Source organism: Desmodus rotundus, chromosome 6 (assembly GCF_022682495.2).
Source record: "Desmodus rotundus isolate HL8 chromosome 6, HLdesRot8A.1, whole genome shotgun sequence".
Classification (NCBI taxonomy): Eukaryota; Metazoa; Chordata; class Mammalia; order Chiroptera; family Phyllostomidae; genus Desmodus; species Desmodus rotundus.
Window position 1 is genome coordinate 51,867,904 of NC_071392.1, and position 22,989 is coordinate 51,890,892.

General features: G+C 37.3%; 1 protein-coding gene across 1 annotated transcript in view; it reads left to right on the forward strand.

Annotated features, from left to right (window-relative positions):
• Window positions 1-925: 925 nt before the first annotated feature.
• The window catches only part of POU6F2 (POU class 6 homeobox 2), a 565,270-nt gene continuing 543,206 nt past the window's right edge, over window positions 926-22,989 (forward strand). Inside the window, exon 1 of the mRNA XM_045192643.1 lies at window positions 926-1,042. Coding sequence (XP_045048578.1) covers window positions 938-1,042 — 105 coding nt within the window. The 5' untranslated portion in view covers window positions 926-937. The remainder of the gene's footprint in view (window positions 1,043-22,989) is intronic.

Genomic DNA, 22,989 nt, shown 5'->3' on the forward strand with positions numbered 1-22,989 from the left:
ATTGGATACTATATATGGTTCGGGATTTTCAAAGAGCCACTTTGCCCTATCTGTCAGGTTGCACTGCAGATCAGGTTCTGATCTTAATCCTGAAAGGGTTAAATAGCTACTAGGTTAATATTCATGTACCTTTACAATAGCTGACCCATGACACATCAACAATCCTAGAGTGTGGGGTAAAATAAATTAAATGAAAAAAGTTGAAGTATTTATCATCATGTTATATCAGTTCAGATGAGCTGGAAGTAAACCATTTTCTAACCTTTTAAAAGATGAAAAGTTTAGTGAATACTATTTACACACTTTGAATATTTTATATTTGAGTGGTCATCACAGTTCATACAAACAATTGTATATATCCATTTTTAATCAATACATGTCAGGACATCTTTGTTATGTGACGGTTAACATTTATGGCATTTATGGGACAGGTAGCATTTCAAGCTTTTCTAGGAAGGTGACATTAATAAAACTGCTGAAATTACTGCATATTGTCAAAAGGTCATGTAGAGAGTGTGAAAATAAAATCATTTGGGACGGCTTAAGAGAAGTAGGGTAATTAATTATAACTGAAAACATTTATAGGGTATGTGGAAATCAGTCTCAATTAGCACATGAAACAGTTAATTTTATTTTAAATGTAAGTTCCTAGAGCATTAAAAAAATCCTTTTAGGATTGTAAAACTGTTAGGGGAAGATTACAGGCAATGTTTTGTCTTTGGTGAATAGCTGTTTGTCTCACTTTATTTACTTGGTATTGGATATTTGTCAATGTCATTTCATATCTACAGAAAATTCTTACGCTCTATGGAGGTAGTGAATGTGTGTGCCTGCCTGCCGGAGGTCACATGACAGTTTCATCCTATTTGGTGGAGCAGCTTGACTTTTTTTCCCCTTGCTTTTGGTGATGGTTGTGAGTGCAGAAGTTGATTGACAGATGCATGCCAGAAACCCCTATTCTCCTTTTCAAAGACAACATATGATGGATTGCAATCTCTCGGCCCAGCAGAACACGGGGACCATGCAAGCTGTAATTGGTCAGGTATGGAGTCAGCCATTTCTCAACTCCCCTTTTTTTCCACGAGGGTCTCACCGTATCATTCACATAATTCATATTTACAGTACCATCTTTCTATCTGTATCTCCAGCTACGTGCCAACATAGTGCTGAAAGTGCGAAAGGCAAAAGGCACCCATTAAATCTAGCCAGGAAGCCTCAGCTTAAAACTTCATCACGATATTTAAAAACTAAAACAACAGCAACAAAAATATTGTAGAACAAATCTAATTCATAATTTGGTCTGAATGTTTTAAAAACTCTATCTTTAAGAATTTATTTTCCATTGATATTGTGATCTCTGAAAGAAATAAAGTGTGAGAAGAGAATAAAGTGTTATATTTCCTGGGGAGTAGTTAAAATTTTTCTGTTCAATATTTTTTGTACTCTTCCTTCTCTCTCTTTCTCTCTGGAAAATATAAATATACAAATACACATGCCTTAACTTCTAACACAGAAGGTGTGTAATTGAGCTTGGTAAATGTAGTAGTGGTCTTGGCTGCTGCAGAGGGGCAGGCTGCAAATTAAACACTGACACAATCTGAAAGGTCCAGGTGGTCTGCTTGCGTTTCCTAATGCAATCCAGCACAACAGCTTTAATAAACAGCTCTATTTAGTTCCTCCTCCCTGGATACTGGTCTGGGGCTGCTGTGATGAAATGCCAGAAGAATATCTCTGGGAGGCCTCACAAGCTGATTTTTAGAGCTTTCCTGTTTTGTCGTCTTTGTCTTCCAAATGGGTCAGTGAGTCTTGCTTTCTGTTCGGTGCTTTCTGTTAAATGGTACTTTCTGTTTGTGTTGAAATGTTTGCGTTGTAAGCTAATGGGGAGAGGAAAGGCTCATTGTATTTTCATTTGCCTTCAGATAACTGAAGTGGCAGAAGGAATGCTAGTGCCCGGCTGCAAAGGAAGGGTGATTTTTCTGACTATGATGGGGGTGGGGTGAAGGAAAAGGGAATATATGTGGTTGGTTTCTCTTTTTTTGGTAATGTTATTTTTGACCAAAATTTTTCTGAGTTGTCTCTGCTTACCTATGAACTGTTAACTTATCAATCAGAATATGGTTATGAATATTGATAAACAACTGAAAGTTTTTTTTCACACTCTCCAATCAAGACATGCTGGCAAAGTGATGGCATAAAATTTGTTTGCTATGTGTTAAAAGTATGGGGGAAATATACCATCTTACTCTGTTTTCAACAAAATTATAGTAAAGCACTTCAGGGTTCTGGAAATAAATGGTTTATTAATACCAGCATGCTTCATAATGTACTCTTAGATGAAAAATGTCAGATATGTAATACCATGGTTTTACAGACTTACACTCTTTTAAACGCAGTAGATATCTGTTTCAATAGAACAATATTTTTTAAACTTTCAAGTTGGTTTTGTTAACAGATATATATGTGTATCTGTATATATATATGTACACACATATATATGCATATAGAGTGAAGTCTTCAGTCATATATTTGTCAGGAGAAAATATATAAAGTCTGAATTTATATACTGTTAATACCCATTTCAGTGTAAGTGTTCAATGATGAACAAATAAGTATATGAAATAGAAATAAAATAATGAAACTTGACATAGAAAATTAAATAAGTACCTGTTAAAAAAGACTTTTTTGTGTATAAATAAAACAAGCTCCTGATAAGTGCCTTGTCCTGTTTACTAAGACTTTACTTAGATTGCAAGCATGTTCTATCTTCCTTATGTAATAGTATGATCTTACTGTGTTTCAGTCCCAAATAAAAAATAGTCTTTTACTTTGTATATATTTTCTTATTTGGGAAAAGAGAGGTTGGTGAAAAAACAGGAGATATACTTGTAATTTGTTATTTAATAATGTTTACTGGAAATAGTTGCAAAGGTATTGGTACCTTTTAAAAGGTTCAAGTATATACTTTAAAATGGGAATCATTATTCACTTTAAAGATACCAGATTTAACTTCTAATTTGTCAGGATTTAAAATTGGTTATTACATAGTTCTGTATTTTGTATGTACTGTAATTTTTAAAGGCTCAGTATGTGTAGGGACTATACATATGAATGATTTGTTATGTATACTCCATAAATAGTTGTGTTGTAATTTTCTGAAGATTTAATTTCTCAAATTATTTGTTTAAAAACTCAGATACTTACATCAAGCTAGTAAATTGTAAAGCAATAGTAAAATTTTCTCTACTGAGAATGTACAAACTAAAATGCTTATTATGTTTTAGAACTAAAACACCAAGTATTCAAAAGGAAAGAAAAATAGTATACTGTCCCCTATGCATACCATAAAAATAAGAAAACTAAATTGAACCCATATCAATAAACAAAAAAAGGAAGACAGCATACAGATTTGAAATGCTTTTCTTGTTATAACACAGATAAGAATATTGACTCAAATGACTACTTCTAATAGTAAATACAAGAATGTGAAAATATTTTTATTGCTTTGCAGTCACTCATAATCAGAAAGAGATGGTTTATTTTTCAGCTCTTGATTTCAGTATCGCATATACCTACTTAGCAGGTGTGACAGTTCCATTTGATAATACAGATATTTGTGTGTGTTTCTTCTCAAATACATATTGCAATAATTATTTTTGTCCTTTTTTCCATTTTGAGTTCTGTTCCTAAAAGACTTAGGGCTGGGGGAGCAAATAACCTGTTTTCAATGTCACTTTCCATTCAGAATACTTCCATTCAAAGATTCTCTTGAAATATGATCTTTAGGTTTTTTTCATTCATCTCTAGAATCAAATATCTAGTTGCTTCCACTGGAGGGAAAGAGTAGACCTCTGCGTTGCTGGCCATGATCCAGTTCAGGAGTGTATTGGCTTTATGGAGCAGATGTTGCTCATATATGTTTTTCCCCCAGGATTCTCTCTCCCCAAAAGCAAGCAATTAAGAAGTCTAGTACTTAACATACTTCCAGTCTAGTATATCGAGATCAAGAAACTTGGTTCATTCATACAGTTTTAGAAAATAAATCCAGAGTTTTGTTACTTATCTAGTAGCCAGCTTTCTAACCCTTAGAACCATAAAATAGATTGTTACCTGCGGATGGGTTTTTAAAATACTTCAAACTAAACATTTAAAGAAGGTTGTGACCCGTAGATTTGATCATTTAAAAATGAAGACTCACATTTCCACCTCTCATAGTCATTAAATGTTTACTTCATCTTTTCTTTTTTTGCCATTCTGAGCTTGTGAGTGACAGATTAGTTCATCAGTATTACAGACCTTCTCTCTCTTTTTTTTTTTTTTTTTTCATCTAATGCAGAGATGAGTCACTGTGTCCAATCCTCCTTCTGGCTTTCTGTCCCCAGAGGACCCTTGGCCAGCCTGCCATCTTGATGCACAGGCCTGAGGGTCTGAGCTGGCAGCATGTGTCTATATACTGACTTTTGCAAATATTATGGAACAGAGGATATTAAATTGGTTGTTAATAAGAAAACAACAGATGAGGCAAATTATATAAAAATATTTATCAAGCATATCTATGGGTGTTTGGGGAATGGAACAGACACAGCAGGTTGAAAGTGCTCATGGGCACACTGGCAGTGGACATGGCTAACGGACTAGTGCAAGAATGAAGAAACCAGGTTTAAGGGCATTGCAAGTGCAATCAAAGGCTTTTGCGATTTTCCTTACCAGTAAATGGGTCTTTTGTATTTCAAGGTAAATTTAGATATTTTACAGCAGTTAAAAGTGACACAGTAATTGAATAACAATAAAAAATTAAAATTAAAAAAAAGAAAGTGAATGCAGTTATCCCAGACAATGCTCAATATGCTAATAATGGCTCACAGGGAAAATGAAGGTAACGATGCATTGGCTTAACAGTATCTCAGTGTTTATTTTCTCATATGAAGTAAGACACAAAAATATTTCATTCTTCTAGTAGCAAAACAATTTTATGGATCATTTTATTTTTTTCTCCTTTGTTCCAAAAAGTGTTTAATGTGGCTCTAAAAACAATGTATTTACCTAGAACATAGTCAAGCCGATGTGAAACCGAGGTGGCCTAGAGGAGGGGACACAGTAATAACACAACCGCAAGTTGTTCTCAATCCATTTAGACTGACTTTCATGCCCTCTATGTGAAAATTAAACTTTGGTGCTAACCTAACCCTGTATTATACATACCAAGCATAATTCATATACCCTAAAGAGTCATTTTTGTAGGTATCACTGTCCCTTTTTTTTGAAACTGACATATCATTTCAACAAATTTATATATTTTGGAGATATAAAATTGTTTGGATTTAATTGTAAATACCTTTTTTTCAGGGTATTACAGGTAAATAGTATACTAAGAATATACAAATTAATTAAAGATGATTCTTTCTGAATACAACAGAGTGCTAGTATTCCTTTTTCTAAGTGTGGGACTCACCAAAATTGAATTTATATTACAGATTTCTAATAGACCTTACATACTTCATTCACCACTCCACTTAAACTTATAGGAAAGTTGAAGTTAGCTCTTTATATTCTATTAGATGAACTCAATTTTTATTAGCTTTAAAATATTTTAAAGTTGAAGTTCAGTGTATTTTACCTGAGCAGGTGTTTCAATTGTAAAGCCAGTTTTGTCTACTAAAATGAAATTTATCAATATATTCATAATGCTATATAATACTTTAACAATAATACTAAACAACTAGCACATGAAATCTGGCCTTGAAACCAAATTTTCTTTTCAATTTCTCAGTTCAATTAATGGAACTCTATATATTTTATTCATTTCAGTGTTTAAGAATTTAAAGTTTTTGAATTCATATCTTTTGATTGTGGAGAAAAATTGCTGAAACATAAAGTATAAATGCTTATGAAAGAAAGTTTGACTATAACATGGTTATGTGTAAAATCCATAGTGCTTGCTGTGAAGGTGAAAGAAGGCACTCCTTTGTTGGCTGTTTCTTCACTGCGTAAAGTACATTTTATCACACAGTTTAAAACATCTTTCTCTTTTCATCTTTATTGTTTACAAAATTAGAATTTAACTAATGTCTGCAAATACTATAGAGACTTTTTGATTGCATTGTGATATCCTATAAGCTGTTGCTTTTTTCCAACACTTGATTGAGTAGAAAGTAAGATTGTGAAATAGGATTCAGATTAAAAGGATCAAGCTTGAAGAAAAAAATATGCAAAAAAGACACTATTGACCATAATTTGGACACTAACAGAAAGTCCAAATTATGCAATTTTGAAATTAATTTGTATTTTGTGGTCAAACTTTTACTTGAGAGATAACAGCTGTTTTAAATATAATTTGAAACCTGGATTTATGTTGTTTTTTTCTCTCTCTCCCTTTCTTCCCTCTCTCACTTTCTTCCTCCCTTATTATTATTATTAGTGGTAGTAGTAGTTGAGATGTGTGTCCAATAAATTAAATTACCAAGTCAAGACTTGTCCTGGTATTGCATGTCAATTACTCTGTTAGCCATGCTGTCCTGATCTGGTTCAAAATTGAAATCAAAATTTGTACCAATTTCACTCTTTACACATTTCTTCTAAGTCTTAGATTGAAGAAGGGGTTATGTGAGACTGTCATTACATTTCAGTAAGATCCATTTTTCTTTCTATTATTTTCTTGCTCTTTCCAATTCTGTAATGTGAGCCAATTATGGCAAAAATTGCCTACTTTTTATTTAATAACTTTCTTCCTGTGCTTGTCCTGTGCTTGTGTTATTTTCTTTAATCCCCTCCCATAACTGACCATATTGTTATTTCAGAGCTACCCTTCCTTCTAAATATAAAATCAATTATATGTAAATAGTAACAAAATAATTGCACACATTTCAGATTATTATATTAAAGGCTGCTCTCTAGGTTTTCAAAGACTTTATTTTTCAATTTGGCTGGTTTCAGATAATAACTTTTTGTTTTATCGCTAGCATTAAAACTCCTATAATGAGAAGGACTCTTTCTTCCAAAGACAGAGAGAGATTAGCTGTTGGTACTTGAAACTGATTCCTGGTGAGCTGCAACTTTATTCCCTTCAGTAGCATTTTTCTAACCTTGAGGATAAGGGAAAAAATTGAGGATCAACAGAATATTGTAAATTTTACATATTTTCAGTTGTTTTTTTCCCCCTCAGGGGGTGGATTATTCCAGTGGGCAGAGTGACCCATACAATTTTCAGCTCCTACCTCCTAAGGTCAAAGATACAAAATAATGTGTTGACAACTTGAATGAAAAGGAAATAGTTACTTAAATACGTTGCTCTGGTATTTTGCTCTGTCATTTCACCATCAGCTTTTTTTCTCTTTTCCATTGTAATCCAGAGTGAATTTGATGAGGAATAAGTGAAAAGTGAATCCTTGTGGGCTTCCTAGGCAGCAAAGGGCACTGGAAAAATATAAGACCTGAAGCAAAACAAATCAAAACAGTAGCAGAAAACTTACCAACACACGTGCTTCTATAGTTAGTATTTTTTTAAATTAAATTAATTTTTTTAAAGATTTTATTTATTTATTCTCAGAGAGGTGAAGGGAGGGAAACATCAATGTTTGGTTGCCTCTCAAGTCCCCTCCCACTGGAGACCAGGCCCACACCCAGGCATGTGCCCTGACTGGGAATCAAACCTGTGACTGACTGTTTGGTTTACAGGCCGACACTCAATCCACTGAGCCACACCAGCCAGGCCCATGGTTAGTATTTTTGTTAGGCTATTTTGTAAGCTTACTTCATCTCACCTAACAATTTTAGATCCCACAAGTAAGCAATAAAACAATACCTTAGGAGAGACATATAAAACTACAAAACAAAACCAAAAAGAAAAAAAAAAACACTTTATAGTGCTTGTGCCATGGAACACAAATTTCAAAATTAAGGAACCATTTGTTTTTGGATCTTTTTACAAGAGCTCAACTGGTGCTTGGGTGCTGTGAAATAGCATCTATTGAAATAGATGATTCTGGCTGTTAATATGATGTTGACTCTGTTTGCATATTTTACAACTTTGATTTTTTTTGTGAATAATTAGAAGTTATTTTAAGAAGAAAACATTTATTTCTGGCACCTGAAAACTTAAAGAAACAGATATACTTTTAAAAATCAAATACCTACTAAATGGTATTTTTAGCATGGATCTGAAGAACTCAGGTAAACTCCTGAAAAGAATAGAGTGCATCATTTATAGATAGTTTAGTTTTCAGTGCAGAATTCCTAAGCAGATTTTTTAAAATGAAATTATTGTTGAGAGTGAGGGGCAAATACTGCAACGATACAAAAGCATGGGTGCCAGAAACCCTAACTGTTATTGAAGCTATATGAAAAAAATAGGTAGGTATTTCTTAGATCTTTGGTTGTATTCCTCCAAAATTGAAGGCCAGGGTGAGAAAGGAGCCAGGCACACAACACTAGGCTGAACAAGCCGGACTTAACTTCAGACAGAGCCAGTTAACTTCGTAAACCTTAAATAACTCTGGAAAACAAGGCTCCTTAAATCTTTTGGAGAAAAGGTTGAGAATTGGGACAAATGTAAAATGCTGCTTAATGTGTACCAATAAAGACAAGAATATCAAGCTCATTTCACTTAGTGTCAGTCCCAGTGATTCGTCATTATGGTCAAGGCAAACTGTGGTCTCTGGGTTGCAACAATTTCATCCTTTTTTTCAAAAAACAGAATGCTCCAGCTTGGATCTTATATCCGTAGGGTTACAATATTGAATTCTGAATTAGGACACTTAATCTTGCAGCCAGATTTGACAAGATGCTGGTTGAATGGTAGGCAGAAGTGCTGATTGTGGGATGAAATGCCCCAGGTCAGAATTTGGGAAAATAAGAGATTTTGTGGAAATTTGGTTGTGATATAAGAGCCTCAACTTTGAAAATTTCTCACTGTTTACATCAGCAGATGATATTCTAGGATCTGCAAAGTAGATCACTGGTGTATATTTTTCTTTGCTTCAAATCTTTTTCTAAAAGGGTGAGTGTTTACACAGTCTTAGATGTATTTCTTAGTGAATTTCTAATTTTGCTAATATAAAAGGTGTTTCTGGTAATGTTCAAAGGTTTCTGGGAATAAAGGATAACATTATTACTCAAGACAAGACGATCATACTTTGTTTCTTGGCAAAATGTTAATTATTACTGAATTTAGGAACTAAAATAATTTCTTTTTTGAAAACTTTTTCCATTTGTAAATAAATCAATGTCTAGATTTCCAGGGACTAAACAATTCAGAGTAAAAATGAAAATGAGGCACTCTAATTAGTGAACATACACACCCCCCTTAGACATTTTAGGAACACTAGACTATCTAACCTCTAATAATCTAAAAGTATTTTAAGTCTCTGTTTTCAAGTTTAATACATTAAAATTTATGGTAAGTGTTTACTTAAAATGCTGCTTCTCTCAACTAAGTTGGTGAAGAAAATAGTTCAGGCAGAGCTAATGGAGCATTTGTGTAAAACCTACAGAATATGAACTCAGTTATTATACAGAGACAATTAAGGTGAGTTACATGGTAGAATCCTATGAGTCTTTTAAAAATTTTAGTAAACAAATTATAAAAGTCATATGAACTTAGGACAAACAATTTCAAGAATACAGGAGAGTATAAAGTGAAAATTAAGTGCCTTATCATCATTCCACTCTCCACAAATAACCACAGTAAATAACTTTTTATACACTCTTCCAGAAATTTTCTATGCATATATAAAATTGGTAAAAACTTCATTCAACCTGAGTAGATCCATAGTATGCATAGAATTCTGCAAGTTAATTTTACATTGTAAAAACTTATGTTGGCCCTGGCTGGGTGGCTCACTTGGTTGGAGCATTGTCCCCTACACCAAAAGGTTGTGGGTTTGGCTACTGGTCAGGGCACATTCCTAGGCTGTGGGTTTAGTCCCTGGTCAGAGTGCATATAGGAGGCAACCAGTTGATGTTTCTCTCTCTCTCTCTCCCTTCCTGTCTCTCTAAAATCAATAAACATATCTTAGGGTAAGGACTTAAAAAAGTGTTATTCCCTTCTATACTAACAAGTAGAGATGTTTAATTTCTCCCAGCATAAAAAAATTCAGAATCTTCCAAATGGGTGTCATTTTAAAAGTGAAAGATAACTTTATGCCACAAGAATAGGTATTTGTCATTGATATATTGAACACTCAAACCAATTATAAAAATAGCAATAAAGATTACGATATTTTATTTAGTAACAAAGAAGTAAAAATAAGAGATAATGACATAAAAGCACCACTTCTCGAGCAAATACATTATGATTTTAAGACCTCTATGTTTGTTCCACCAGATCAACTGAACAAAATGCACAGCTTATTTCTTTCATGGGCCTCAATGCTATTTATTAAAATAATTGACATAGATATATGTGTGCAATGCATTATTCAGTTAGTATACCTAGATTAGTGAAAAAGACCCTAGAAGAAATTCGTGGTAATTAATGTCAGTTAAATTCCTGTTTTCTATATTTTGTATTGTCAGACCAATCTTTCAACCATGATTCATAAGTTAAATAATGCAGTCAGGAGAAAGGCCAAATCAAAACTAATCAGACGTAACCATTGAATTCAACTAACTTAGGATTTTGGTAAGGTAAACAAAATATATACTACTTAAATATTTAAGAGAATGTGGAAAACTACAGTCTACATTTCTTTTCAGGGTATGTCTCTGCTCATTCATCTTAACAACATCCCTTCACATATGTTAAGAAGAAAGTGAAGAGGGTAATAATGGAATCTTGTATTTGTATGAAATGGAAGTGTGAGCTGACTGATATTTTTTTCTCAGAATTGATTCTGTGGAACTGTTGATTGGGTGGGTGTAGGTTTTCTCCCTCTCTGTCCTCCCCCACAGATGCTGGCACAAGTACCCTGAATAGGAAATGATAATGCTTCATTTATAATTTTAAAAGCAGCTGGCGCCCTCACTGGAGGCTCAAAAGAGGTTCTCAAGAGCAAATTGTGGAGCATACCATTGAGAGTAATGCTCTCATTTGAAACCTACACTTATGAGAAGCAGCTACAAATTATCATTCTCATTTTCTGGAGGTGGAAACTGACTCAGAGAGGTCCAGTGTCTTACAGCTCGCTACTGAGTAGAAGTGAGGTTGGAAGCCAGCCATTCTTTCTAAGGGTTCACTGTTTGCTCTACATAGCCTTAACTTTGGCTGCCTTTTAGAATCATGTGGAAGAGCATTTGAAAACAGGATATGCAGGACACATTCCTAGAAATATAATTACATTTATCTAGGTTTTAGTATTTTAGAAGATATTTACAGGTCATTCTAATGCATTGTATTAAGTACCTCTGAAAATTAATGAAGATTATTTGAAATACAAAGGGGTAGTGAAGATTAAATAATGCAAGCCCCCCCTCCCCATAAATTCACAAGAGAAAAAAAAGAGTAGGTTAGTCTGGTATTTAGTGAGAGTGTGTGTGTGTGTGTGTGTGTTCGGTGGGAATCTTGTAAGCAGAGTAAATGGAAGCTACACTCACCTGCTACTGACACCAAACCAGATTTACAGCTAAATTATAGAACAATCAACATGGATAACCAACTCAAGGCTACCTGAACTAAAATATAATAACCAAGGATTTCCAGAAGCCATATAGAGACAGGTAAGAATGGCAGAAACCCAGAAAACGCTGGCTCCCGCACAGAGGTGTGATAGTGAGCCAGAGGGATATCAAGGCTGCAAAAATCTCTGCCCCCAGGAGCATGGGGTCTGAACCCCCTGCAGGGATCCCCAACCCAGACCAACAGAGATGGGAAGAAGAGTCTGCATAGCATCCAGAGGAGAGGATCAGTAGGGATTCGGTCTCCCTTGGAGACCCAGGCACTACCTCCCCAGGTATGAGCACTCCTATTATTACAGAACCAGCCTGGGAAGTGCACCGACCAGTCTGACTGCTGGAGAGGCCATGCTGTCATACTCGGATCCTGCAGAGGGGTCTGCTGTCTACACCCAGCAATGACTTTTGCAATCCTTTTTTTTCTGGGGAGGCTTTTGGCAGAGACTCAGACAACGATTAAACTTTGTGGCTTGGGAAAGAGGGCTGGGTTCCCTCAGCTAGAGGGCACAGCCAGTGCCTGTCCCCACAAATCACTTGGCAGGCCCTGTCCTGCTGAGTTCAACAGTTCAGGGCAACCAGAGTGCCAAGCAGAGCTGGGACTTCCAGATCTTTGTCTCCCCGGGAAGCTTTTGTCTGGGAACCAGGATGGCACGTGCTGATGGGTGTGGCTACATTGCAGGTGGGGGTGCAAATCCTGACTCCCCTGTGAGATCAGCCCACCCTACTACAATGGGAGGGGAAAGAAGTCCCCGCCCCCTCTTATAGGCTTGCTGGAACCACCCTCAACGGGAGACTGTTTGGATCAGCCCTGCCAAGTCCTGGATACCCTGCCCCACTGGGCTCAGTTCTGTGACAGGAAGAGAGAGTGACTCAGAGCTGAGACATTCAAAGTGAGTCCCTCAAGGGCTATTGTCTGGGATGGGGACAAAGTGCTTAGCCTCTTCTTGTGGGCTGGGCCAGCATCACCCCCAGTGGGAGACTTTTGATCTGTCATATTGAGCCGGGGGTGGCTGGGCTTTCTTTCACAGACCAGATGACTCACTGCACCCAATCTGAATCTGCACTGAGTCTTTCCAGGGGAACTAGAGTTGGAGATTCTGGCAGACACTGAATGGTTTAGCTCTGGAACAAAGGACACCTTCCCCTCACTGAGTGCCTGACTGCATGATCCTCAAGAAGGGATCCACTAGCTCTGACCTTCCAACCTCAGTTGCCATGGCTTACCAAGCCCACAACCCGTGGAAGGTGCTTTGGTTTGCAGCCAGCCTGGGCCCACCTTACACTCTTTCTTTGAAAGGCTCTGGAGGAAGACCAGGCAACCTCAAGGGGAGGTGGAATAGCTGACAGGTAGAGGTGGACTTCAGGAAGCCTTGGTCCTTTTACGGATCTGTTCCCAGCTCTAAGTGGGAGGAAGCCAACACTTATACACAGATTGGACCCTCCCATGTACACCAAGGCACAGTAGACACAGCCACAAATAGTGAACAATGTGATAACTCCAGACAGATAACCCAAGGCTGGCTGCACACAGTGACTGACATTGACCTGTGCTTGAACCCTGCCCAAGTGGACCCAGAACCAACACAACCAGTGTGGGCTTCATACCACACCACAGCTCCATCCAGCTAGCCACACAAGCAGCACACCCAAATGAAGATTCTGGAAGATACAAGACCCTGCTGGGAACAACTTTGGCTTGGGGGACAGCCCCTACACAGCATATAGTGATTGAAGTTTACCCTCATAGGCAACCAGCCTGAAGAGTTAACTCCATCCACAAAGAACCAACAACATTCAAGAGTCAATTACAATAGCAGGGTGCAATTAACCCAGAAGAAACATTCCTGGAGTAAAGAGATAAAGTGATCTGGAAGATTGCGTCACTGAGCTCAATAACATAATAGGGGTTCCAAAAGAAGAAGAGGAAGAACAAAAAATTGAAAACTTATTTGAAAACATAATGAAGGAGAACTTCCCTAATATGGAAAAGGAAATAGACTTCTAGGAAGTCCAGGAAGCTCAGAGAGCCCCAGAAAAGGTGAACCCAAGGAAGCACACACCAAAGCATATCATCATTACATTAGCCAAGATTAAAGATAAGGAGAGAATCTTAAAAGCAGCAAGAGAAAATGATATAGTTACCTACAAAAAAGTTCCCATAAGACTATCAGCTGATTTCTCAAAAGAAACCTTGCAGGCAAGATGGGTCTGGAAAGGACTATTCCAAGTCATGAAAGACAAGGACCTACATCTAAGATTACTCTACCCAGAAAAGCTATCATTTAGAATGGAAGGGCAGATAAAGTGCCTTTCCCAGATAAGGCACTTTATCTGCCCTTCCATTCTAAATGATAGAGGAGGTCATCACCACCAGGCCCTTATTATATGAAAGTTAAAGAGACTTATCTAACAAAAAGAAGAAGATTAAAAATATGAACAGTAAAATGACAACAACCTCACAACTATCCACAACTGAACCTAAAAACAAACAAACAAACAAACAAAACCCTAAGCAAACAACTAGAATGGGAAGAGAATTGCAGAAATGGAGATCACAAGCAGGGTTATCAGCTGGGAAGGGGAGGCAAGAATGTGGGAAAAGGTACAGGGAATAAGTAACCACAAATGGTAGGTAGAAAATAGACAGGCGGAGGTTAAGAATAGTATAGGAAATGTAGAAGCCAAAGAACTTATATGTATGACCCATGGACATGAACTAAGGTGGGAGGAATGTGGGTGGGAGGGGGTGTGCAGGGTGGAGGGAAATAAAGGGGGGGAAATGAGATAATTGTAATAGCATAATCAATAAAATATATTAAAAATTAAAACTAATAAAAATTAGAAATGTCTAAGGGACCTCTGGGACCACACCAAACATAAAAACATTTAATTTATAGGTATGCCAAGAGAAGAACAGAGTGAGCAAAGTGTAGAGGACTTGTTTGAAAAAATAACGGCTGAATACTACCTTAACCTGTTGATGGAAAAAGTCACATGAGTTAAGGAAGCACAGAGAATCCCAATCAAGATGAATGCAAACAGACCCAAACAAAGACACATCATAAATAAAATGGTAAAGGTTAAAGACAGAGAGAATATTAAAGGCAGAAAGAGAGGGATAGTCGGTTACTCCTAAGGGAGTTCCCATAGAGCTGTCAGCTGATTTCTCAACAGAAACACTTCAGGCCAGAAGGGATTGGCATGAAATATTTAAAGTGATGAAAATCAAGGACCTACAACCAAGAATACTCTATCCAGCAAGGTTATCACTTAATATTGAGGGTGAAATAAAGAGCCTCCCAGACTTCCCTCCCCCCAGAAAAGCTAAAGGAGTTTATTACCACCAAATCAATATTGCAAGAAATGTTAAATGGCCTGCTTTAGGAAGAAGAAACATAGAGAGAGAGACAGACAGAGATGGAGACAGAGATAGAGAGAGGAACACAGGTATAAAGAAAAATGTCAATAAAAAGTACCTATCAATAATAGCCATAAATGTAAATAAATGGATTAAATGCTCCAGTCAAAACACTTAAATAGCTGAATGAATAAGGAAATATGACACATATATATGCTGTCTAAAAGAGACTCACCTCAGAACAAAAGGTACACAGAGACTGAAATTGAAGGGATGGAAAAAAATATTCCATGCAAATGGAAACAAACAAAGAAGCTAAGGTAGCAATACTTGTATCTGACAAAATAGATTTCAAAACAAAGGCTGTAACAAGACAAAGAAGGACACTACATAATACTAAAGGGATCAATCCAACAAGAGGATATAACTTTTGTAAACATATGCACCCAATATAGGAGCACCTACATAAATGAAGAAAAGCTTGGTGGATATTAAGGAAGAGATCAATAGCAATACAGTCACAGTATGGGATTTTAACACCCCACTGTCATTAATGGGTAAAATGTCCAAATAAAGTCAAGAAGAAAACAATGACCTTGTTGGATTTAATTGATATTTACAGAACGTTTCATTCCAAAGAAGCATATTATACATTCTTCTAGTCTTAAAAAATGCAAGGAGATTGAAATCATATCAAACATCTTCTTGGATCACAATGGTATGAACTCAACAATCAACCACAATAAAAAAAAGGAACTGAAAAAACATTCAAACACATGGAGGCTAAATAGCATGTTATTAAACAATTAATGAGTTAATAATGAGACCAAGGAAAAAAATAAAAAATTACCTGGAAGCAAATGAAAATGAACATGCAACAACCTGAAATCAATGGGACACAGCAAAAGCAGTCCTGAGAGGGATGCTCAAAGCGTTACAGACCTACCTCAATAAGCAAGAAAAATCTTCAACAAACAGTCTAACCCTACACCTAAAAGAGAAGAGAACAAAGCCCAGACAGAGTAAGTAGAAAGAAGGAAATAATAAAGATCAGAGTGTAAATAAATGACTAACCGCCCCCCCCAACAAAACAAATACAAATGATTGATGAAATGAAGAGCTGGTTCTTTGAAAAGATAAACAAGATTAACAAACCTTTATCCAGACTCATCATGAAAAAGGAAAGAGGAACCAAATAAGTAAAATCTGAAATGAAAAAGAAGTAGCAACTGATATCATAGAAGTAAAAAGATTTGCAAGAAAATACAGTGAACACTTTAACTGGAACATAATCAACAAAGAAAAAAGCAAACAAAATATAACCACAGAGACATTGAAATTAAAAACAATCTAACAATAGCCAGAGGGGAGGGGGAGGGGACAATGAGGCGGGGGTTTAGGAACTACTATAAAGGGCACATGGACAAAAACAAGAGGGAGGGTGGAAGCACAGGAGGGAGATGGGTTTGGCTGGGGTGGTGGGGAGTGGTGGAGGGAAAATGCAGACAACTGTAATTGAACAACAATAAAATAATTTTTAAAAAAACAAAAGAAAATACGATGAACAACTATATGCCAACAATTTGGACAACCTGGGTGAAATGGATAGATTCCTAGAGACGTGCAATCTTTCAAAACTGAATTGGGAAGAATCAGAAAACCTGAATAACCAGTTACAACTAATGAAATTAAAGCAGTAATCAAAAAATTCCCAGCAAAAAAACTCTTGGAGGCTTGCCTCCATGGGCAAATTTTAGCAAACATTCAAAGAAGAACTAATAACTAACATTCCCATACTATTTCAAAAAAATTTAAAGCAGGAAAGAATCCCAGGCTCTTTTTTCAAGGCCAGTATATCCTAACTCAAAGCCAGATAAATTTACTACAAAGAAAGAAAATTATGGGCCAGTGTCCCTGATAAGCATAAATGCTAAAATCCTCAACAAAATCTTAGCAAACTGGATCCAGCAACACATTAAAAAGATCATACACCATGATCAAGTGGGATTATCTGAGGGATGCACAGTTGGTACAATATTTGCAAATCACTTAATGTGATACATCACTTAAATTAAAAGATAAAAAAATCAGATGATCACGTCAATGGATATAACTGAAAGGTTGTGGTTCGATTCCCAGTCAGGACATGTGTCTGGGTTGCAGGCCAGATTCCCTGTTTGGGGCAGGAGAGGGCAACTGATCAATGTTTCTCTTGCACATAGATGTTTCTCTCCCTCTCTTTCTCTCTCCCTTCCCCTCTGTCTAAAAATAAATAAATAAAATCTTTTAAAAAAAGAAGAAAGGCATCCAAATTGGAAAGGAAGAAGTAAAGCTGTCAGTATTTTCAGAGGACATGATACTGTGCAAAGAAAACCCTAAAGAATCCACCAAAAATCACTAGATCTAATAAAATTCTGCAAAGTAACAGTGTATGAAATTAATATTCAGACACCAGTAGCATTTTATGCACCAATAATGAACCATCAGAAGGAGAAATTAGTAAAACAATCCCATTTACTATTGCAACAAAAAGAAAAGGTACCTAGGACTAAATTTAACTAGGAGGTAAAGATCTGTACTTGGAAAACTGTAGGACATTAAAGAAAGAGATTGAGGAAGATACAAATAAGTTGTATCATTTAAAAATAACATTAACATCTCTAATGTATGCCCTTAGAAAAATTAACATCATTAAAATAGGCATACTACACAAAGCGATCTATAGATTCAATGCAATTCCTATTAAAATACCAATGGCATATTTCACAGACCTATAACAAATATTTCAAAAATTTATATGGAACCAAAAAGACCCTAAATAGCCTCAACAATCTTGAGAAAGAAGAGTAAGGTTGGAGGGATCACAGCACCTGATATCAAACTATACTACAAAGCCACTGTAATCAAAACAGTCTGATACTGGCATAAGAACAGGCATAAAAATCAGTGGAACAGAGCAGAGAGCCCAGAAATAAACCAATGCTTTTATGGTCAGTTAATATTTGACAAAGGAGGCAAGAGCATATGATGGAGTAAAAGCAGTCTCTTCAATAAATGTTGGGAAAATTGGACTGGTACATGCAAACAATTGAAACTAGATCACCAAAATATACCATACACAAGAATAAATTCAAAATATAAAAAACTTAAAGTTGCGAACCATAAAAATCCTAGGAGAAAACAAAGGCTGTAATATCTCAAAAATCTTGTACCAATGTTTTTGCTGATATATCCCCTAGGGCAAGGGAAACAGGAAAAATAAACAAATGGGACTACACCAAATTTAAAAAGTTTCGCACAGTAAAAGATACCAACAAAATGAAAAGAGAACCCACTGTATGGTATAACTTACTTACCAGTGATACATCTAATAAGGGTTTAATTTGACAAAGATATGAAGAACTTATACAACTTAACACCAAGAAGATAATCCAATTAAACAATAGGAAAAAGACCTGAATAGATACTTCTCCAAAGAGGATATACACATGGCCAACATAGGAAAATCATCAGAAAGATGCAAATTCAAACCACAATGAGAGATCACCTCACACCTGACAGAACAGCTACCTTCAGTAAGTCAACAAACAACAAGTACTGGTGAAGACATGCAGAAAAGGGAACCCTAGTGCATTGTTGGTGGGAATGCAGAATGGTACAGACAGTGATCCCACTTCTGGGAATATATCCTAAGAAACCAAAACACTGATTGGAAAGAATACATGCACCCCTATGTTCAATGCAGCACTATTTACATTAGCCAACCTCTGGAAATAGCCTAAGTACCCATCTTTAAGTGAGTGGGAAAAAAAAGCTGTCATGGGAGAACCAAGATGGCGGCATAGGTAGACACACTGTGCCTCCTCACACAACCAGAACTGACGGAAAATTGAACAGCAAGGAAGTCCAACACCAAGGAAATAAAAAATAAACATTCATCCAGACCGGTAGGAGGGGCGGAGACGGGCAGCCGGGGCGGAGAGGACTTGCCTTGCCCTGGCGGGACTGAGACTGGCGGAGTGTGGGACAAACGGCTCAGGCAGTCTGACCACTGGCAGACCCTGCGGCCCCACATTCGCGCACAGATAAACCGAGAGGGCCAGATTCAGAGTGGTGGAGAATGGGGCAGGCAGAGCGGCGGGTAGCACCCCACGGCCCCACATTCACGCACAGATAAACCGGACAAATGGCAGGGAGCAAAGCAGACCGCGCAACCCAGGGCTCCAGAACGGGAAAATAAAGCTTCACACCTATGATTGAAGAGGCCCGTGGGGTTTGGGGTGGCAGCAGGAGAGCCTCCCAGCCTCACAGGAGAGGTCGTTGGAGAGACCCACAGGGGCCTAGAGTGTGCACAAGCTCGCCCACTTGGGAACCAGCACCAGAGGGGCCCAACTTGATTGTGGGTAGCGGAGGGAGTGACTGAGATCTGGCAGAGTGGAGCAGGCGCCATTACTCCCTCTTGGCCCCTCCCCCACATACAGAATCACAGCGCAGCAACCAGTGTTACCCCGCCTTGCCCCAGAACACCTAAGGCTCCGCCCCTTTAAGTAACAGACACACCAAGACAAAAAAAAAAAAAATGGCCCAAATGACAGAACACTTCAAAGCTCCAGAAAAAATACAACTAAGCGAGGAAGAGATAGCCAATCTATCGGATGCACAGTTCAAAACACTGGTTATCAAGACGCTCACAGAATTGGTTGAATTGGTTCAAAAACCAGATGAAAAAGTGAAGCCTATGCTAAGAGAAACAAAGGAAAATGTACAGGGAACCAATAGTGATGCGAAGGAAACTGGGACTCAAATCAATGGTGTGGACCAGAAGGAAGCAAGAAACATCCAACCAGAAAAGAATGAAGAAACAAGAATTCGGAAAAATGAGGAGAGGCTTAGGAACCTCCAGGACATCTTGAAAAGTTCCAACATCCGAATTATAGGGGTGCCAGAAGGAGAAGAGGAAGAACAAAAAATTGAAAACTTATTTGAACAAATAATGAAGGAGAACTTCCCCGATCTGGCAAAGGAAATAGACTTCCGGGAAGGCCAGGAAGCTCAGAGAGTCCCAAAGAAGCTGGACCCAAGGAGGAACACACCAAGGCAGATCATAATTACATTACCCAAGATTAAACAGGAGAGAATCTTAGAAGCAGCAAGAGAAAAGGACACAGTTATCTACAAAGGAGTTCCCAAAAGAATGTCAGCTGATTTCTCCAAAGAGACCTTACAGGCAAGAGGGGGTTGGCAAGAAGTACTCCAAGTCATGAAAGGAAAGGACCTACATCCAAGATTGCCCTATCCAGCAAAGCTATCATTTAGAATGGAAGGGAAGATAAAGTGCTTCTCAGATAAGATCAAGTTAAAGAAGTTCATCATCACCAAGCCCTTATTATATGAAATGTTAAAGGGACTTACCTAAGAAAAAGAAGATCAAAAATAGGAACAGTAAAAATGACAGCAAACTCACAGTTATTAACAACCACACCTAAAACAAAAACAAGAGCAAACTAGGCAAACAACTAGAACAGGAACAGAACCATAGAGATGGAGATCACATGGAGGGTTGTCAATAGGGGAGTGGGAGGGGGAGGGGGGGAAAGGTACAGAGAATAAGTAGCATAGATGATAGGTGGAAACTAGACAGGGGGAGGGTAAGAATAGTGTAGGAAATGTAGAAGCCAAAGAATTTATAAGTATGACCCATGGACATGAACTATAGGGGGGGAATGTGGGAGGGAGGGGGTGGGCAGGATGGAGAGGAGTGAGGGGGGCAGGAAATGGGACAACTGTAATAGCATAATCAATAAATATACTTTTTAAAAAAAGCTGTCATGACTTTACATAATGGAGTATTATGTGGCTATAAAAAGAAATGAAATTTACCATTGGTAATAGCATGGTTGGAACAGGAGAGTATTATGTTAAGTGAGATAAGCTACTCAGAGAAAGACAAATACCATGTTATCTCACTGATACGTGGAATCTATTGAATAAAATAGAAACAGAGGCATAGATACATGTAACAGGCTGACAGCTGTCAAACAGGAGAGGGGAGGAGGAATTGGATGAAAGAAGGTGAAGGGATTAGCCAACAACAAGACATAGATAACATTGTGGTGATAGCCAGAGGGAAATCAGGGTGGGGTTACATAGAGGTGGGCAAAGAGAGGGAAAATGGGGACATTTGTAATAGTGTCAACTTTAAAGATCAAATTTAAAAATGTAAAAATGTTAAAAATAACAATTTTCATTGAGAAAAGGGCTAGTTATCATCTCAAAAGTAACAGCAACACCAATAAATCTACCAATTAGTGCTTACTAGTTGCTGAACACTTTACAAGCATAATTTAATCCTCAATGACAGGCCTGTGAGTTAATTACTGTTATTTTTTATTACTATCATATCATTTTATTCATTTTATTTTCTCTCTCTTTTCTTAAAATAGTTGTTCACTACAGTTGTCTCCATTTCCCCCCCACCACTCCCACCTACTCCAGCCATCCCCACCTTCCACCCTTGATCCTGCCCCCTTTTGGCTTTGTCCATGTGTTCTTTATACATGTTCCTTGATGACCCTTCCCCCCTTCCTCCCCTTATGACTTCATACGTCCCCTCTGGTTACTGTCAGTTTGTTCTTTATTTCAATATCTCTGGTTATATTTTGCTTCCTTGTTTGTTTTGTTGCTTAGGTTCTACTTATAGGTGAGTTCATATGGTATTTGTCTTTCACCACCTGGCTTATTTCACTAGCATCATGCTCTCCATTTCCATCCACGCTGTCTCAAAGGGTAGGAGTTCCTTCTTTCTTTCTGCTGCATAGTATTCCATCACGTAAATGTACCACAGTTTTTTGATCCACTCATTTACTGATGGACACTTAGATTGCTACCAACACTTGGTTATTGTAAATTGTGCTGCAATGAACATTGGGGTGCCTAGGTTCTTTTGATTTGGTCTTTCAGGATTCTTAGGGCATATTCTCAGTAGTGAAATTGCTGGGTCAAAAGGCAGTTCCATTTTTAGTTTTCTGAGGAAATTCCATACTGTTTCCACAGTGGCTGCATCAGCCTACATTCCCCAAAACAGTATACTAGGGCTCCCTTTCCTCCACCACCTCACCAGCACTTGTTTGTTGGCTTGTTTATGATGGCCCTTCTGACATGTGTGAGGGGACATCTCATTGTGATTTTAATTTGCATCTTTCTGATGGCTAGTGATGCTGAGCACCATTTCATATGTCTCTGGGCCATGTGCATATCCTCCTTGGAAAGTGTCTGTTCAGGTCCTTTTCCCATTTTTTAATTGGGTTGTTTATTTTCCTGGAGTGGAGTCATATGAGTTCTTTATATATTTTGGAGATCAAACCCTTGTCTGAGGTATCATTTACAAATATATTTGCCCATATGATTGATTCCCTTTTCATTTTGCTGATGTTTGCTTTAGGTGTGCAGAAGCTCTTTTATTTTGATGAAGATCCATTTGTTTATTGTTTCCTTTATGTCCCTTGATGTAGGACATATAGGTGAAAACATTGCTGTGTGGAATATCTGAGATTTTCCTCCCTATGTTGTCCTCTACAACTTTTATGGTGTCACTACTTATATTTAAGTCTTTTATCCATTTTACTTTATTTTTGTATATGGTGTAAGTTGGTGGTCAAATTTCATTCTTTGCATGTAGCTGTCCAGCTCTCCCAACACCATTTGTTGAAGAGGCTATTGTTACTCCACTTTACATTTCTGCCCCCTTTGTTGAATATTAATTGACCATAGAGACTTGGGTTTATTTCTGGGCTCTCTATTCTGGTCTATTGGTCTATGCATCTGTTGTCATGCCAGTACCAGACTGTTTTGATTACTGTGGCCTTGTAATATAGTTTGATGTCAGTTATTGTGATCCTTCCAACTTTGTTCTTCTTTCTAAAAATATCTGCAGCTACTTGGGGTCACTTATGGTTCCATATAAATTTTTGAAGTGTCTGTTGTATATCTGTGAAATATGTCATTGGTATTTTAATAGGATTACATTG